This window comes from Vanacampus margaritifer, chromosome 16 (genome assembly GCF_051991255.1).
Source record: "Vanacampus margaritifer isolate UIUO_Vmar chromosome 16, RoL_Vmar_1.0, whole genome shotgun sequence".
NCBI classification, from domain to species: domain Eukaryota; kingdom Metazoa; phylum Chordata; class Actinopteri; order Syngnathiformes; family Syngnathidae; genus Vanacampus; species Vanacampus margaritifer.
This window is the reverse complement of record NC_135447.1, coordinates 17,320,482-17,339,995: the sequence shown is the minus strand read 5'-3', so window position 1 is coordinate 17,339,995 and position 19,514 is coordinate 17,320,482. Positions and strand designations below refer to the sequence as shown.

At 39.6% G+C, this 19,514-nt stretch overlaps 1 protein-coding gene across 5 annotated transcripts in view; it reads left to right on the top strand.

The window, feature by feature from the left end:
- LOC144036093 (protein turtle homolog B-like) overlaps positions 1-19,514 on the top strand; it is a 129,003-nt gene that overhangs the window by 10,072 nt on the left and 99,417 nt on the right. For all 5 annotated transcript variants that reach the window (XM_077546397.1, XM_077546400.1, XM_077546396.1 and 2 more), the window contains exon 2: positions 14,050-14,241. In XM_077546397.1, the coding sequence (XP_077402523.1) occupies positions 14,050-14,241 (192 nt within the window). The remainder of the gene's footprint in view (positions 1-14,049; positions 14,242-19,514) is intronic.

Here is a 19,514-nt window from a genome sequence, read left to right as displayed (position 1 = left end):
CGATTTAGCAAATTTTCAACAATTCAATTTTTCAATTGGAATTAATTTGATTTATTGCCCATCTCTAGTTTGTATTATAGGTGTGAGCACATTGTTGTTGCAGGAGTTTGAGTTGAGTTCCGAATATTCGGCCACCGGAAATTTTCGGCTGAAAATGGCAAATAAAATTCAAGCCGAAAGAAAATGGCAGAAAAAAATGTTGGGGTGACGCAGGCAAAAAAAAAAAAAAACGCTGCAAGCAAGTGTCTGTCTGAATTAAACACCAAACACAGGAGTGAGTGTCCGCCTTGCTGGCATTTGTGAGTACCGGCAGCTTCATTGTGCACACCGGAGAAGGAGAGGGTCGCTTGGTAAACTATGTCGAAAAAGAAAGCGCTGCCGAGTACTGCACTATAGGTGAGCCACTCTTTCTCCTGCAGCGCCTTCCTTTTTTTCTTTGATGAGAGCCTCTCGAGCGCTTCCACTTTTTCACTTGCATTCTGGTGGCCGTGCTAAATACTTTAGCTAATGTTAGCTCTATTACTATCAACAGTTTTAAACAAGTAAACACTTACCACTTTCTCCGGGTGACTACAAATCTGTACAGGACGCCATGTGTGACTTTGCAGTCCGTTCCCAAAGCCGATTGGCTGGTGCAAAGAAATTTATTTATTTTTAAACGTTGGTGAATATGTGAATGCGCCGCACAGTGTCCCGCTCCAAATACCCTACAAATGCGTCATCCGCACCTCACCGCGCATATCCGTGCCCGCCGGGGCAAAGCACTGTACATTGACTATAAAGTGCAATTGCACCGCCAGAAAATGCTCCGTTGCTCACCCCGCGTTTGGTGTTTAATGTACCATTTGCCAACATGTCTCTGATGTCTGTGGTCTGACGCATTTCAATTTATATTGTGCTTTGTTAAAATGCCCGTGCTAAAAAGGCCTAAATATTTTATAATAATATTATGATTGTAATTAATTATAATAAATGCGATGATAATAAAAAAATGGCATAATTTTTTTTCGGCGTTTCGGTTTTCGGCCAAGCATTTCTCATTTTCGTTTTTGGGGTTTTGGCTCAAAAATTTAATTAAGGTGCATCCCTAGTCGAAACGTCATAGGTCGAGTACGTCGTAACTCAAGGACCCCCTGTACCAGAGGAGGGAGGGTGCAACTCAATATCATACACCCAAGTGCGTCACGAGGCACTGTTAGCCATTCTTATGGTTTTGATTGGGACTTTTTTTATTGTATTGATAGTTCTAGGGAATAAGCTATCAGTCTATCGCTCACTCTTTTTGTCGGAGCTTTGTGTAACCTGTAGCAACGGCTGGGGGGTACCAGTAAATCATACCTGATGTCCATATGTGAAGGGTGATAATGTACAAACGAGCGATATTGTAACACGGACTTACTGCAAGGCTTACTGTTTAACCACATTCGTCCTGTTCTTGTGCCATGCGCTGATTCGCTAGCTAACAGCCAATTACAGTGATCAAATACCCCGACGCCGATTCCACACGTCGAATCTGCCGAAAATGCCCCATGACGCACCCCAATGGGATCCGACGTTACAACAGTCATTTATACTATTTATACTATTAATCAGACGGTACATGCCGACGGCCTGACGCTATTCGACTCCCGATGTCGGAGTGGTGTATCGAGGCCTTTAGATGGGTGAGTCGGAGTGCAGTCATTTGTGTATTAAAAGGAGTGGGCTCACTACACAACGTTGTTGAGAGATGGTGCTGAATGTGAGTGTGGAAGAGGGGTGGGGCCAAGTTTCACGGGTTGAGGGCGGTTTCTTAAGAAGTCCTTAATCCACTGGCAGATGGGTGAGGAAAGGCCTAGGTGCAGAGGTTTTTGGATCAGAATCTTGGGGATGTTGTGGTTTAGCTGAAGTCCAGGAAGAGCAGCCTAGCATAGCTCCATCGCTGCTCCAGGTAACTGCAATGCAATATCAATAATGGAATTGGAATCGCTAAATTATTATCAATTCCTATCTCTACATGGGTTTAAACCGGGATCCCTACTTTAGGGTTCTTAACCACTTGACTATAGCTGCACTGTGGAGTGGCAAGTGGTACTGGTGGCACAACAGTAAGGTGCAATCTGTGTTGTGCAAAATCGCACAAACCATTGAAAACTTTGACATGCTTGATTCTACTGTATGTCTTAGTTTACTAACTGGCAACTGCATCCTCTAACTCGACAATTATCTTAAATATTATTTTTGTTCAGAATCTGTAATTAGCAACTGTTGTATTCCTCCACTGGCTTGCTTTCGTAAATGCCTGATGTGCATTTTACAAGTCATGTTTTGTGGACTTACATAAATTGTTTTGTAAGTATGCCTTATGATGATTAGTTCAGGGTCTACCCTGTCTGTCACCCTAGACATGGGTGTATTTAAAAACACATATACTTTACTTTCTTTGTCCTACTGTTACATTAGAGTCTCATTATAATTATGTTTAGAAAGTGGATCATCTGATTTAATTTCGGAGTGCCTGTTCCTGTGCTTTATTGAATTGATTGTTCACTGATCCACTGTCATCCGTCTGGCCTAATTTTAATAGTCAGCAGGAGGTAAGAAGCTAAAAGCCATCACGGATAGTGAAGGCCGGTGGACCACAATTCAGACAGCAGCTCCAGAATCCAGACAAAGAACAGAGAACCGTATGTACTGTATACTACATACTACCAATGCATTGTCTGGCCTACAGTTATATTCACACTATTATTTACTAGAGTGTTACTAGTGTCTACATGTTAGGTAGAGAGTAGGGGTGTGCATCTCTTCAATAAATTGTAATTCAATATATATCTTGATACTCAACTCGATTTTATTTTTAGAGCATGTTAAAAACAGCCATGGCTGCATACAAAGTGCTGTACATAAAGTACATCGGACATATAAAAACAGGCAGTTAAAAGAATAAATTCATATATAATATATATATATATATATATATATATGTAAAATATAATATAATATAATATAAAATCTAAAAACAGTAAACACAATAAAACGAAAATTTAGCAGGAGGTCATTCAAAAGAGAGGGACCGAAACAGGAAAACCTTTATCTCCTCTGATCCTCGGCTTCGTCCTCGGAACCTCGAATAGCGTTTGGTCCACTGACCTAAGGAACTGGGCAGGCGCAAAGGAGTGGAGAAGCTCAGAGAAGTAACTCGGGGAGAGACTATTTAAAGATTTAAATCACTTGCTACCTGAACAAGAACCCCTGGCTGAATGCAGAGGGGAGAGAACTGCTGAAGGCTCCGGATGCTGCCTTCAGGGTACACAAAGCATCAGCGTTCAGGGCAGCAAGAAAAGAGTTGGCTGCGGGGCTAATACTTCAATGCTAAAAAAAAAAATCCAGGACCACTTCACTTCTACAGCATGTGGGAAGACATTAAAGTTCATCACAAATGGCAAAGATGCACAATGCTCAAAATACCACTCCCTTTCAGATGTCCTCAATTATTGGTCTGTTTTGACGACATCAACAACAGCACTCCGAACATCAGACTGACCACCCGATGAAACGGCACTCAGTTTCATTCCAAGCAGGTGTAGGGAGAACCCTGCAAAGGATTAATCCCCGCAAAGATGCAAGCCCTGACAATATCCCAATCTGTCTAAGGACTGCCACCATCATTTGAATACCCAAGACCTCCACAGTGGGAGGTCTGAGTGATTATCGGCCATGAGTCCTCACTCCATTAGTCTTAAAGTGCTTTGTGAAGCTGATCAGGGCTCAGATCAAGAACTCTATTGACGTCATTGTGGATCCTGAACAGTTAAGAACCATTCTACTGTGTAGTATTCCTGGATTTCTTATCTGTCTTCAACACCATCATCCCACAGAAACTGTTACAAAAGCTGAACGTTCTTGGGCTGAGTCCATCACAGGGGATTTGGGTTCCTGACCAATAGACCACAGACTGTCAGGATCCACAACACAGTCTGACTGGGTGCTGAGCTTCCTCCTGTTCACATTAGTGACATTTGACTGCTCTGTAAAATACCTAAGCTATCATACATTGAAGTTTGTGGATGCCACAGGAGTAGTGGGTCGCATCAAACAAGATGAGACGCAGTACAGAGATGAGATGCATTGTATATTGGAGGAGCAGCAGTTGAAGTGGTCTCTAGCTATGAGTACTTTGGGGTGGACCTTTCCAAGGATTTCAACTGGAGCCGAAACATTTCCCGTCTAAAGAAGGCTCGCTACAACGTGCCAGCTGTGTCTCAAAAAGCTTCTACAGATTTGTTGTGGAGAGTGTCCTCAGCACCAGTATACCCACGGTGCAGCACAGTAAAGTAAATGCTGCTCAGAGAGACCGCCAAAACAAGTACAGACTAGCAGATGCAAAAAGAAGGCTCTCTGCATCATCAAGGACTGAACCGATCGCTCCCACACCCACTTTCATCCCCTCCCCTCATTCAGTAGGTTATGGAGCAACCAGAGCAGTACTATCAGGCTGAGGAACAGTTTCTTTCTGCAAGATGTTAGCTTTCTGTAGCATCACTCAAACTCAACTCATATCTATTAGCATGTATAGAATAATGTTCATGTTAAGCAAGCATCCCATCAAGAAAGACTTTTCTTTATGTTACCATTTTTGTTGTCTTTGAACTAGAGGATAAGTGGACATTGAGCCAAAAGTTTGAGCCAACTGGATCCCAAGTTAAAAGAACAAAAACTTTTATGGATAATTGCAAATCTACCCTTCACATTTGATTTCTAGTGTTTCAGATTACTTAAAATATGTTTTGCATTTCAGTGTTGATGTTTTGGCGCTATAGTTTAAATTTTCAAACAAAATTCATGTCAAGACAGATGCACACACAAAGCATACGTGAATATGATGTCTATTAAGATACAATCAATAGCTATGACTGGTAATACGCACATGTGGATATCCTGTAATTCTATCCATGACTATGTAAATCAATAGGGAAAGTTTGTCAACAGGAACCAATGAAACAATTTGACAGCCATGATCCTCATTGGAACTGATCATGCAATTCTATCCCGAAAATGATGTTGATCTTGTTTGACTGTTTTATCTTTGAAATGTTCTGTAAGCTTAAAAATAATAGCAATGCAAGTTTGACCTCGTATGCACACAGACAAGACAAGCTAAAAGAATAATTGAGAATACCTCGATAAATACAATATTGGTGATTTATGACAATCAAAGTGACATTGATAACAGCTAGAAAAGAATAGTTGAGTTCACTTTCTTCTTTCCAACTTCATTCAAACTTAAAGCCACTGTAGTGGGGCTTCACAGTTTGTTTTGGCCTGCCTTGGCTACCATACTGATCCCACTCAGTTCACACCCACTGAGTTTGATAGGAGAATGATAGTTTTACATTTTATGGTACGCACAGGGAACAGAAGTGCCAAAATGAAATAAATGTTGAAATAAACATTGACATATGTACATAAATAAGAATGAAATAAATATTTTAAATAAATATTGAATAAAATTAAATATTGAAACATATGTTGAACTAAATATTGAAATGAATAACTATATACTTAAATACATATGACATTATTAATACTTAAATTGTTATTTTATTATATTTATCACTGGCGTCGGGTCAAAACCTTGTACTTCCAAAATCGTCACTTTCCAGGAAAACCCAACGGTATGTTTGTTCAACCATTAACATTGCATCAACAAAGACATCAAGCCATTTTCAACACTTGGGATTGGTCAAAAATTTGTAAAAAAGGACACCTACACGTGTGGATTGACCATATGAAATTTGTCAAATTGTGACTTATGAGGTGTTGACCCAAGACCAGTGATATATTTTTTATATTGGCAGTCTTGGACCTGCATACTTACATGATCTCACAGTGAGATGGATAAAGAAGATAGATGATCAAGCATCATTTTCTGTGCAATATATATATATACATTATAAATCAGAATCACATTTTTGAAGAACTCATCTCACAGTTTACCTGCTTTTTGCTGATGTAATGATGGCTGCCAGCAAAACAACAAAGAAAATATGATGAAAATATGTGACTATTATTAGCTAACAACCCGAGATTGACGCATGCTAATGAGCCTGAAATTTATTCTGTTTATTCTAGCCATGAGTTAGGTTATATTGTAAACATCCAGTAATTTACTGATCAACCCATTTTAAACCATGCAGTATTAAAAAAAAAGTTGACCAAGCTGAACACGGGCAACAACAAACAACATCCGTAAGAAGGATTATGATCTCATCACTGTACTTAATTTTAATGAATGTGCCAGTGCCTTCAAGTATTATGAGCAGATGCTTGACAATAAATGTAAATATTTGGTGAACCAAATTGACCATTAATCTATGAATAATGCTGATTTGAATGTAAAATGCAATGCTTTGACAACTTCCTGAGGTGTCATTTTACCTTCCTACACATTGCTACATGCTGAATGGATAATAAACATCTCATAAACATTGATTCACTTTGTCATAGGAAGCCATTATTCCACTGACGTTATGGGTGTGCTCTTTTTAAAATGTCAAAACAATAAATGTACATAAACAAAACAGTTAAGGCTGTGAAACCAATACAGTATGTTACCAACTAATTCAGATTTTTCTTTCTTGTAGTCATGTGCTGTGTGTGTGTGTTTTTTTTTTTTACATACCATACGGTGCTGTAAAACCGATTGTAATTGTCCTGGGGAAAAAAATACAATGTGATGTTTTTTAATGGACAAAATAATATCATGTATACACAGTATGTTGGAATCTTACTGTTCTTTCCTTTCATTCTTCTTTTTTTTCTTCCATTAACACCCATTGTTAAAAGGTGTCCCCTTGAAATAAGTCGAGCACCAAAGGAAATTGCATAGAATGAATTATTTGATACTCGCTGACATTAGAAAGACACTATCTTTCAAAAAAAGTCACAAAAATTGTACTTGATCTATTGATTGATTGATTTTATTTTATTTTTTTAAGACTATCCGAGTTCCTATCATTGCCTGGCTCGTTTAAATGTGCTTCTTAGGGGCTCACCTACAACGACAACTGCATATTCCCTTGGGTCTTTGATTGTAAATGGACTAAATCCTAATTGGGATCGTGAGGGGGAGGCAGAGGAAACTGCTCTGGTTTGCATGTCGATTCTCTGCTCTCTCGCTTTCATCATCAACAGTGAAGTCATAGCACCAAAGGGCCCTGTTCGTGTGCTATCTGAGATGATGTCACCAGCAGCCAATCAACACATTGTAAAGCTTGAAATAGTGTGTGTGTGTTCTACACCATTGGGAATATCGCCAACACAGTTATCTGGTTCTACTGGCAAGCATGAGAGTTATCCAATTCATAAACTAAATATTTGTCGTGATAAAAGAAGAAACACAGTGGTTTTGTGTAAAATTTAAAATGGTTGGGCATTTAAAAAATGACTACTTGGCATAAATCTAGTTTTCATGTGAAGTAGCCTATAATAGCTCTTCTCTTACAGCCATTTAAGATTTTAAAAACATTCCTTTTCTCTTCCAAATGCATTGTTGTAAAACAACTACAGTGACACCCTTTTTAGAGTTCTGGGGGTGGGAGTTGGGGGATGCTGGAGAGTGCTTGCTCTGGAGACTCCCTCGTTCCAGTGGGAGACTTCAATGCCCACCTGAACTATGACAGTGAAACCCGGGGTGTAATCAGGAAGAATGCCTCCTCGCCACAAGCTGAACCGGAGTGGTGCTTTGTTATTAGACTTCAGTGCTTGTTACGGTTTGTCCATAATGTTCAAACATTAAGGCTGTCCATACGTGCAATGGCACCGGGGCATCCTTGGCTGCAGTTCACTGATTTGACTTTGTGTCATCATGTCATCAGAATTGCGGCCGCATGTACGTCCTCAGCTGGAAGCCCAAGGGTCTTATTTTTATTTTTTTTTGAGAACTCAGTATTGTTCATTCGGTAATTTTACCGATTCGACATGTCATCATCATTGCTTTTTTTATTAAAATTTTTATTTTGTATGTGCATGTGCGTGTATGTGTGTGTGCATGCGTCGGTGCGTGTGAGTGTGTACTCATTAGTTCACCTAAAACCTATTAAAAATCCCATACCGTTCACCTAAAACGAATACTTCAGAATCCAGCTAGAGTTGTGAGGTTGTCAGGAGACCCGAGGAAGGATCAAAGAAAAGAAAGGAAAGTGAAATCCAGCACCGACCAGACATTACCTACTACCCACCGGGTTACCAACCAGAGTCTTTCACCAACCCCAGAAACATCTAAATTCCAACAAATTAGGGCATGGTCAGAGCTGTGGGTAAAGTACGTCCTCACAGGCCTGAAATTTAGCCAGCCAGGCTAAATTTGGTACACACATAAAGAAAATTGGGCTGTTTTTGTCACGATTTTGCCCCTTCACGACAAAGGACGTCAAACGCCCGACAATCTTATGTTTTATAAGATTGTCTTATAAGATTATCTTTATGTGTGAGCTATGTTAAAAGTGGATTTGTCCCAATTATCGGGCCGACAATCTTTAATAATGAACATATTCAATATTTACAACGAAAATCTTGGGGGAAATTAATCTATGGCTAGAATTAATAAAAATGAATCTATAAAACTAGTCTAAGACAAGGTTCTCCCGATACAGCTGACTCCGCTGAGTGTGACGTGAACGGAATGCAGCCAAACACAGAAGCTTTCTGACATGACGAACGAGCGCCCGTAAAAAAACAAATGAATATCACCTACCTGAAGTTCATCCATTCATTTTATGAATACCAAGTGGTTACAAGCAGAACCATGGACCTTTGCCATGAATTGCGTGATGACTACAAGTAGCTTTTCTGTTCAGTAATCCGTGTGTTCCCGTGTGAGCTGGAGGTTAGTGCTTTTACACCGCAAGCGCGTGGCCATGGGATCGAGCCCCGCCTTTTCTTCTTCTTTTTTTTTTTACAACAGCCTGTATGCCTACCCAATGTTATTTTTGAATAAACGTGGTTTCCCCAGGCACCAGAAATAATTTCCCAAAGCAATTATTTCCTTGCAGACATTAACACGTTATTCTCCTCCGTCTCCTGTCCCCTTCGGAAACATTCGGCAATCATCGGCTGTAGCGATTATTGGGTCGCTGTAATGGCGGATAAATAAGTTAGACGGTACTGAAGTAAGTTGTAATTCCTGCAGCTACCTCTAGTGCCACCATGTTGAATTTGCTTTGTTGTAGGAGCAAAATAAACGATAAAAATCCTAAATAAAATGGTTATAATCTGAAGTCACTACTATGTATAGTTACGGAGTTCTTTATTTAGTAATATCACACATACAATATCAGTCACAGCCTAACCAATCAATCAAACGGAAATAAAATGCAAATAAAAGATGAAAAGAAAGCATGCAACCTATCTAAACGAACGTAAAAAGGCAATTATAAAGGTTAATGGGGCAAAAGTGGAACTGGAGTTCCGAAATGGAAGCTTTGATTTGTCAATTTAGATTATAAACACAAAAAGTTGCACCAGTGATTTTGTCAGATTGGCAATAGAGGGCAATTTACAGGTTGATTCAGATGCACGGCAAGGCGGATTGGCGATGTGACTTCAGTTGAATAAAAAGAAAACTGTAATCCGCAGTTGGAAGCAGCCGGGCTTTCCCCAGAGGCGTGAGCGCACGGCAGGTTGCTGCAGCAGGTCCTCGGATGGTTGAGTTCGATTCCGTGTCCCAAAACCGAAGGCCACGTCGAGCTGGTTAGCTCACCCGAGTTCGATGAGGAGCCGGCGTGAAGTCTCGCGAGTGCGATGTGGGGCGCTCCGGCCATTGGTTGGTCTGGGGATCGGCTGCGCCGCTGGTGCTCCATGCGTAACAAGCGTGTACCGGCTCTCAACAAGAGCGGCAAAAGGGACCAAAATGGCCATTCAAATGAGTCCAAAAAAACAACTAAGAACCACAGAGGTGGTGGTGGCCTCTTTACGTGGTGCGCGTCTTGGGCGCACGGTGGCAGTTGCAAGTCCAGGAAACTGGGGCCGAACTAAAAAAAGCGCACGTGGTTCAACGTGTCCGTGGTGACCGCTGCTTTCGGTGATGGGTGAGCAGGAAGAGTGGAGCAGCAAAAGAGAGTCCGTGGAAAAAGAGAGAGATGCAGGAAAAAAGGAAAAGTTCTGTTCGCGCCGTCCTTTTAAATCCGGCGAAAAACAAGATTGCAATATGCAAAGTAGCCACGTAACCAAACTCCGTCCCTTTTGTGTGCGAGAAGCAAGCTTAGCTTTCCAGGTGAGAAAGCGGTTTTGGGAGGACAAAGTACTTAAAATTTAGCCAGAATTCACAAGTCAGGCGCTTCCATAAAACACACATTCTGAGCACATTTCAGGCATTAATATTACCATCATGATGTCATTTAATCCGCTAAGCTTTTCTAATTAGCTAACTAAATGGCATTAGAAGATACATCCATCATTTCTTTGTGTTACACATGTAAGCTTCACATTTGTACACAAAGGAAACAACATGAATCACTTGATGTCATTCAGGTACATACAGTCCGGTGTATGTCCAGAATTATGTGGAATTAATGGCGTGTAGAATTCAGTTTAATTCCGATTGTGACCGCTGGGGGTCACTCTTGTCACGTGTACTTCCATGGAATGTGTCCTTTAATCTAATTGGGAGGTCTAAAGCCATCTTGCCTCCCATTTGGGCTTCAGCAAATTTATTAGCGCGTGCTGTCACGAGTCTGTGTGCACTCATTCCCTCGTAGTAATTTTCAGGTCGTCATCCAGGTGAATAGTACCGTAAATTTGCCCGATGCGGTTTTGGCGAGCTGGCGAACACTAAAGCTCAGACGTTTTCTCATGAAGTTGAAATTGATATGGTAAATTCCATACTTTGCGTGAGAGCATTCATACTCATGCTTTATGTACATTTCTGTGCGTACACATGCTTGATAAAGGCCCCAGGTTTGTTGCCACTATTATCTTGTTTCTCCTGTTCACATATAATTAAAGACAGGAGCTTTCACCCTCATAATAGAAATAGATGCCAATGCCCGGAAGTCCGAATTCTTGCAGAGCAGAACGGTGATGCAATATAGGATCTGGCAGCGAGAAGGACTGTGTCATCAGCAAATTTAACAAGGTGTCAGTTTGGCACAATGGCCATGTAGACAAAAGATAAAGACAGAAGGTGAAAGGACACAAGCCTTTAAGAAGGGGCATGGGCTGTCAGAAATATGTTTAATGACCAACTCTATGACCTGTCAGTGAGGAAGTCTATTTGGTCTGGGTAGAAGCAAGGCGAGTTCAGAGCTGCCAAGCTGAAATTCAGCACCTGAACAATTTATCAGCATTTTCATATTTTTAAAACAAAACAAACAAAAAAAGACTAAAAGTGGGCTGGCGTGAGCTATTAGATTCCAGTAATAATCCTGCCATAATGTTAAAAATGTGGAAATTCAGCTTTTTTCATCTTTTTCACAGTTTTTCATCTTGTTCGTTTGCATTTCTAAACCTTGGTGTGTTTTACTTCTGTTTATAAATGGGCATGGACGCACAATTCATAGTGGTCCCGTATGCTGGAGCTGAGCATGAAGAGACGGGGTTACGTCTTGCTGGAACAGCACTTTGAGCAAAGAGAAAATGATGTCAAACAGTTCTTGCGTCTATTTAAAAAAAAAAAAATCTAGCCAGGAAGTATCGAACCAAACCATTAATGCTGACTGTTTACAATTTAGTGAGCTCTCCCATGTTTGACGGTTTTGAACGGGAATAAACAATTTCAACCACACAAAAACTTGTGTTGCTGTTCAGATAGTCAGTACTTAAGTACAATTTGCCAGCTAATATGTCATAATGAAGTGCTTTATATTGGTGTATCTTTGCACCCCTAGTATATGTATATATATATATATATATATATATATATATATATATATATATATATATTCTAAAACGGTGCACGTGTCACTAGGATTGCTGCTGCTTGCGTTTCTTGGTGGCCACAGAAAGACACACTAATACTAATTAGTCATATTGACAAATAAAATGCTAGCGCACCAGGTTAACGCCCATAAAGCCAGCCTACTACCAAGTAATTAGCACAGCATCAAAGTGAGCCCTTCAGTGGACACACAATCTCATTGGGCTTTATTGAAGCAGTTCTGTTAAAAATTAAAAAATATATCCTTCACTACTAAGCACATCCTTTTCTCATTATATCTCCTGCTTTGGTCGCCTACAGTACATTCTTTCAAATAAGATTTAGTAAATGATCTTTCAAATAAGATTGAAGAAATGATAAAAGTCAAGACAAGATGAAAAGATTCTGTCTTGATTGTTCACATTCAAGTCCTGTAATCCTTCTCCCCCCAGGCCTTCAGCTTGGCTCCTTGATTTATCACTACTAGGCATTACAATCCTGACTGATGGAACTCAAAACATAGCATATGGTTTTGTTATCAGATACAAAACAGCTGTCAAAGAGCACAAATCTCAATAAACCTATTAGTGTATACCTGTCTACTTTTGCCTACCTTTGCTGCTTCTCTGATAAACTTAAGATTGATTTAGGTCAGCGATTGGAACTGATCCAAAAGTGGGCAAAGAGTAGGACCTCAAACTAGGGATGCAGCAAAAGATTTTTTTTAATTGGAAACTTGGTTTTGATTTAAACAAACAAAATCAAATTCTTACATTTTGAAATCTACCGTCCTTGAATTGTACACCATGTCTCGAGGTATGTATCAAATCAGCTTTTTATGAGAGATGCAAACCAGGACTACATTGTTGTAAATCTTTTTTTATCTTGCAGATAAAATGTTGTTTCTTTCAATATAGTTAACGCATTCAATCCCAAAAATGTTTTAAAAGTTTTTAAATACTCTGCCCTTCCCTCACAAAAACACATTTATGTTTTTTATTTATTTATGGAAGAGCATACAGATGCAGCTTCTGACATGAAGAGGTGGCTTAAAGCAATGGTATTTATTACAAAAAAAACGGACAGCAGTTGGCAACAGAGTATAAGAGTACAGCCAGGGCAATATTGCAACAAGTTATTTTTTTCAGTTTATTTGCCAAGAATATGAAAATTGACGAAACTTTATATAGCTATATTCTAATGCTAATTGCTGCAAAACTTAAACAGATACTTACATACTAATATACTTTTTTTCCAGAAGAAAAAAGAGACAAATCTTTCTTTTGGTAGGTTCCATGTTTTTATAGCAATAGAATACAATAATCAGTCAAAATCTGGATTGCTTCAGGGAAAATGTCTGGAAGTTAATCAGTTAACTTGAATAGTTTGGACTTTGAGGAGCTTTTGAATGTTGTTACATTACATATTAAAAAACATGACCAAAGCTACAGCAGTACCATATTGAATTTTAATCCGACTGAATCGAACCAAATTCAATCATCCCACATGAAAATGTACTGTTCTTGAATTGTATTGTTGCACCCTATTTATTGAGATACGTAAAGAACAGTCCTTCTCAAATAGGGGGGCGCGGTGCGATGCCATTGTGGTTGATGAATGTGACCACAGGGAACTTTTCTTTTTTGCCTTACAAGAATTAAGTGTAATTGCTCATCAACTACAGTAGGGGTCAGTGGCGTTTTCATTGTCAGCAAGCACAAGGAGTATTAGACAAATTACACCATTTATAGTCACGACAGTGATTGGGGGCAGCAAAATATTTTTTCTTCTTGGGTGCCATAACAAAAAATATTTGAGAATCACTGGTATAGAATTGTCTTTCAGTGGAGAGATGCATTTTATACCCCTCCCTCAAACACGCACGTACGCATGCACCCGTGCATGCTAACTGAATCTACTAGTCATACTCAATGACATGCTTGTTAACCACAGGTGCCATTGAGGCAATTGGTGAATACCACATGCCTAATAAACATCAATTTGGCTGCAACTCAAACATTTGTTTTGCCAGTTGTACTGTACAATGTGCCACCATTTACAAAATAAATTTCTGTATTAATTAATAAGCACAACTTTGATATGACCTTTTTTGTTGGCAAGTAGACTTTGACCTGTCCTTGCGGTTGCTGCAGGTGCCCACGGAATGCGAGAGGAGCCCCAGTTTGTGACAGCACGTGCAGGAGAGAACATCATCCTGGGATGCGATGTGTCCCACCCTTTGAACGGCCAGCCTTATGTGGTAGAGTGGTTCAAGTATGGAATGCCAATCCCCTTCTTCATCAACTTTCGGTTTTATCCTCCTCATGTGGACCCAGAGTATGCTGGTAAGTTGTTTTTATTTACTATTTTCCGTTTACTATTTATTACTACTACAGTATTTAGTTATTTAAAACCACTAAAAAATTTAAATCTTAACTTGACTGAGGAAAAAGGCATGATTCAATGCTGATTTGCGCCTTATTTTAACATTAGTACTATCACTACCGTCTCAAGTGTAAAAAAGAAAGGAATAACCAAAATACAACTAACACTCTGTGCCAACTTGCTTGACGTATGCTGATGCTAACACTAGACTTTTAAATAATAGTTTGCGGTGTGTTTCCGTAAAATACATCGCTGTTAAACATGTATAGACAATACAATAATGTACAACTATTCTCCATAAGCTGTTCGCGAGAATGTATACAGGACTCCAAACTAATGATCTTTAGGCTTCTTAAGAGTTGGCTATGTTAGCCAAAACATTAGGCACCCTCCAGACTCTTCTCTGAAGGCTTTCCAAATGTGGCGGCCATGTTGACCAAACCATTAGGTACACCCCGGATTCTTGTCTGTAGACCCCCCAATGTGGTGGCCATGTTGGACAAAACATTACGCACACCTCAGATTTTTTCTGTAGCCTTCCCAAACGAGCTGGACATATTGACCAAAACATTAGGTACACCCCAGTATCTCTTGTCTTGTTGGCGTCTCTATCTTGGCTTTCAATCTTGTAAGTCAGGGGTGGCCAAGTTCGGTCCTCGAGAGCTACTATTCAGCCTGTTTTCCATGTCTCCCTCCTTCAGCGCAGCTGAAGCTAATGATCAACTTATCAGCAAGCTTTGCAGAAGCCTGATAACGACCCTGATCATGAATCAGGTGTGTTAGTGGAGAGAAACATGGAAAACAAGCTGAATAGTGGCTCTCAAGGACCGAACTTGGCCACCCCTGTTGTAAGTCAATAGTCCCGCATTGAAAATGTCCGCAAACTTTAGACCATCTCTTAAAATTAAAAGCAGATATTTGCCTCCTACAAGAAACTCACCTACAAAAATCTGAAGAGAAATTACTTATTGATAAGAATTTTAGCCAAGCGAACTCTGCCCCTTATAACAGTAGACAAAAAGGAGTCTGTATACTCATACATAAGAATTTACTCTTTACTCTAAATAATACAATAACAGACCCAGAGGGCCGATACATTATTATTCAGGTGACTATATTTAATAAAATATATACATTTGGTAATTTATATGCCCCTAATAATGATGATTCGGCCTTTTTCCATGAATTTTTCTCTCAGCTGTTTGATTTAGCAGCAAACTCTACTATTATTATTGGAGGAGACTTTAACACAGTCTTAAATCCATTAATAGATTGTTCTAATAATACAACATGTAGGCGATTACAATCTACTAAAGTAATAGGGGAATATATGGATGATTTTGGCCTCGTCGACAGCTGGAGACTTAAAAACCCAAATAAGAAGGAATTTACCTTATTTTCCGCTGTGCACCGGTCTTTTTCAAGAATTGATTATTTTCTTACAAATAACTCTATTGCTGATAAAACTGTTACAAAAATACATCCTATTATTATTAGCGACCATGCACCAGTCTCCCTTTCCCTACAAGTTGATTATACCTTTAAACCACCACCGACATGGCGTTTTAACATCTCACTGCTAAACGACGCAGAGTTTGACAAAATTATAAGAAAAGAGTGGGCAGACTTTTTGGAAATAAATGACTCTCCAGACCTATCGCCATCTCTTCTCTGGGAAGCTGGGAAAGCAGTAATTAGAGGTAAAATGATATCATATTCATCTTATAAAAAGAAACAGGATCAAAAATTAGAAAAAGACTTGGAAGATAAAATTAAACAACTGACGGATGACTACGCAATAAACCCAAATAACCAAATATGGACTGACTTACAAAATACAAAAATACAGTTAGACAATATGCTAACAGACAGAGTTTATAATACAACAATTGAGATACAACAACTTTGAATATAATAACAAATCAGGTAAATTTCTTGCAAACCAACTTCAACGCAATTGGGAAAAATCTCTTATAACGGCTATTAAAAGGACAACTGGTGAATGCACACAATCACCAGAAGAAATTAATCAAATTTTTTATAACTATTATCGTAACCTATACTCAGAAACTAACAAGCCTAACCCTGAGCATATTGAGGCATTCCTCAGTAGCTTAAATATACCTCAGTTAACTACTGAATATAAATATATGTTAGATGCGCCACTCACTATAAACGAGTTGTACAGTGCTCTAGATAGTATGCCGAATGGCAAAGCTCCTGGCCCGGATGGTTATCCGGCTATATTTTTTAAGCACGTCTGGTTAATGCTTGCTCCACTATTCTTAAGAGTAGTAACAGAAATCAAAACTAATGGTTACATACGCCCACACATGAATACAGCAGCAATTAAACTTTTATTAAAGCCAGAAAAAGACCCCACCCTTCCATCAAGTTACCGTCCGATTTCACTAATTAACACTGATATTAAAATTATCACTAAGGCTTTCACATCTAGACTAGAAACAGTAATCTCAACAATCATTCATAGCGACCAAACAGGCTTTATTAAAGCTCGTCACTCTACTAATGATATTAGGAGGCTCTTTAACCTTATTAGCATGTCACAGCGGCATGATAAAAAGGCAGTTATTATATCATTGGATGCAGAAAAAGCTTTCGACAAAGTTAACTGGTCCTTCCTCTTTGCTGTTTTAAATAAATTTGGCTTTTGGAAATCATTTATCCACAGGGTGTCAGTATTATATGATTCTCCTAAAGCTACAGTTACTACTAATGGGATTATATCTCAGAGTTTTACTCTACAGAGAGGCACAAGACAGGGATGCCCACTGTCCCCTTTATTATTTGCAATATTTATTGAGCCACTTGCATTAGCCATACGCCAGGAAAGAAGGATTTAAGGAATTCACTCTGGTGTAACAGAACATAAAATTAATCTATATGCCGATGATATTTTACTTTATTTAGAAAAGCCTGCTATTTCGTTAGGGGAAGTATTTAACTTAATAACTAAATTCTCACAGTTATCAGACTATTCTATTAACTGGACAAAATCAACACTTCTACCTATTACAGAAAATTCATGGAACCCTGCAAGCCAGGACCCACACTACTCATTTCCTGTAGGTAATTTAAAATACTTAGGCATAAAAATCTCACCTAAATTAACTGATTTAATTCATTTCTCCACTTCTGGATAGCATTTATAGTGACTTGGAGCGCTGGAATAATCTTCCTATTTCTCTAATAGGATGAATAGCCACCATTAAAATAAAAGTTTTACCCAAAATAAACTATTTTTTCTCAATGATTCCATTTAAACCTACGACTAACTGGTTCCAGTTGTTGGACTCAGCCATTACAAAATTTTACTGGAATTAAAAAAAAGCAAAGATTAGTCTATCTACTCTTCAGAAAAGTAAATCCAAAGGTGGTCTAGAGGCACCAAACTTTATGTACTACTTTATAGCTAACCAGCTATATATCATTCTATGGGCACAACCCAACAGAGATACTAACTGTTGGCTGGAACTAGAACAGAAGGATTGTAATAACCTCAGACTTCTAGATTTACTCTTTATTGCAACATCGATTAAGCGACATAATTGTTTTAAAAACCCAATGATTTCCGCCACCCTGACTGCCTGGTGGAAGGCACTAGAAATTACAAAAGCCCAAGTGGAACCCTGTGGGCTCTCTCCCCTATGGCATAACCCCGACTTTCAACTTAACAAGCAATCGTTTTATTTAGGTGTGTGGGAGCAGAAAGGAATTACACATCTCCACCATCTCTTCTCAGATAATATGTTTATATCATATACATCCTTGCTCCAAAAATATAAAATAAAAAACGGAAATTTTTTACATTATCTACAAGTTAAAAATATGATAACGAAACAAATTCCAACACTTCGGGGTACGCTCCAACCGCCTGTTTTAGCTAAAGATATTACCAAGCTTTCTCCGAAAACAACAAAAAAACTTTCAAAAATATATAAGTTACTTTCATATACTGATAAAATGTCTTTACCCATCTCAAAATGGGAGACAGACTTGTCTATAGCTCCGGAATCTGACTTTTGGATTCAAGTTTGTGAAAACGCATTTAAAATGACAAAACACACAAATTTACAACTTATCCAATATAAAATTATTCATGGAACATACATTACTCAATATATGATGAAGAAAATGGGACTCTCAGACTCCGACATCTGTCTCCAGTGTTTACAAAACACTACAGACACTTATATTCATGCTTTATGGTTATGTACTCCGGTTATGTATTTCTGGACTAAAATCTTAGAAAAACTTTCCGCTATCTTGGACTGTAGGATACCCTTATGTCCAAACTTGTGTTTGCTAGGCGACCTAACAACAACTGACTTACCACATAAACAATTTCAATCTACACTTGTAGCCCTTACTATCGCAAAAAAAACAATCCTTGTTAACTGGAAAAATAAACAAACTCTGAATATCGACCAATGGTCTAACCTCCTCATAAATCACATTTTAATGGAAAAAATATCTGCCTCAAATAAAAACCAAATATCAAAATTTATAGAAGCATGGTCTATGTATATAGAATATTTTAACCTAATTATGGTTCCTTAATTCTGCCTGTTAGCGAGAGCCACCACATCGTGATAACTTACATTGATGTTTCTGTATTTGGCAATTTGTAACTAATGGTTGTGTTTTTATAGTCAGGAAACCAGTTGCTGCCAACAGGATCGAGCAGATTCACCTCCAATAGGCACTAAGGATTAATATTCGGATTCACTGCATGCAATGTTAATTCTATAGGTGCTGTCCCCCCCTGGCTGGGCGTCTGCCCCTCTCTTGGCTGCTGGGTGGCGGTTGCGTCTTGGCCGTTCCCTGGGTCTCTTGGGGGGTGCTGCGTTGCGGGGCTCTCCCTGGCGCCGCCCCGGCGTGGTCCGTCGTTCTAGAGCCCGGCGACGCGGTTCGGGGCCAGTGGGCAGCCGGGGTGCCCCGTGGTCCCCTCCCCCTTCCTCCCCCTTGCTGCCTCTCCCTCCTCGCCTCTCCCCGCCCGTCCTCCGCTTCCCTGTCCCTTCTCCCTCGTCACCCTTCCTCATCCTCTCCCCCTCTCTCTGCGGCCCTGCCGCTGCCTCCTGCCCTTCTTGTCGTCTCCTTCCCCCGTCCCTTCCCCCTCCCCTGTCCGCCTTCCTCCCCCTCCCCTGGGCCGGGGGCTCCATCTGTGGCCCGGGTCTCGGCGCTCCGGGGGCCGGGAAGGTGGGTGGTTTGG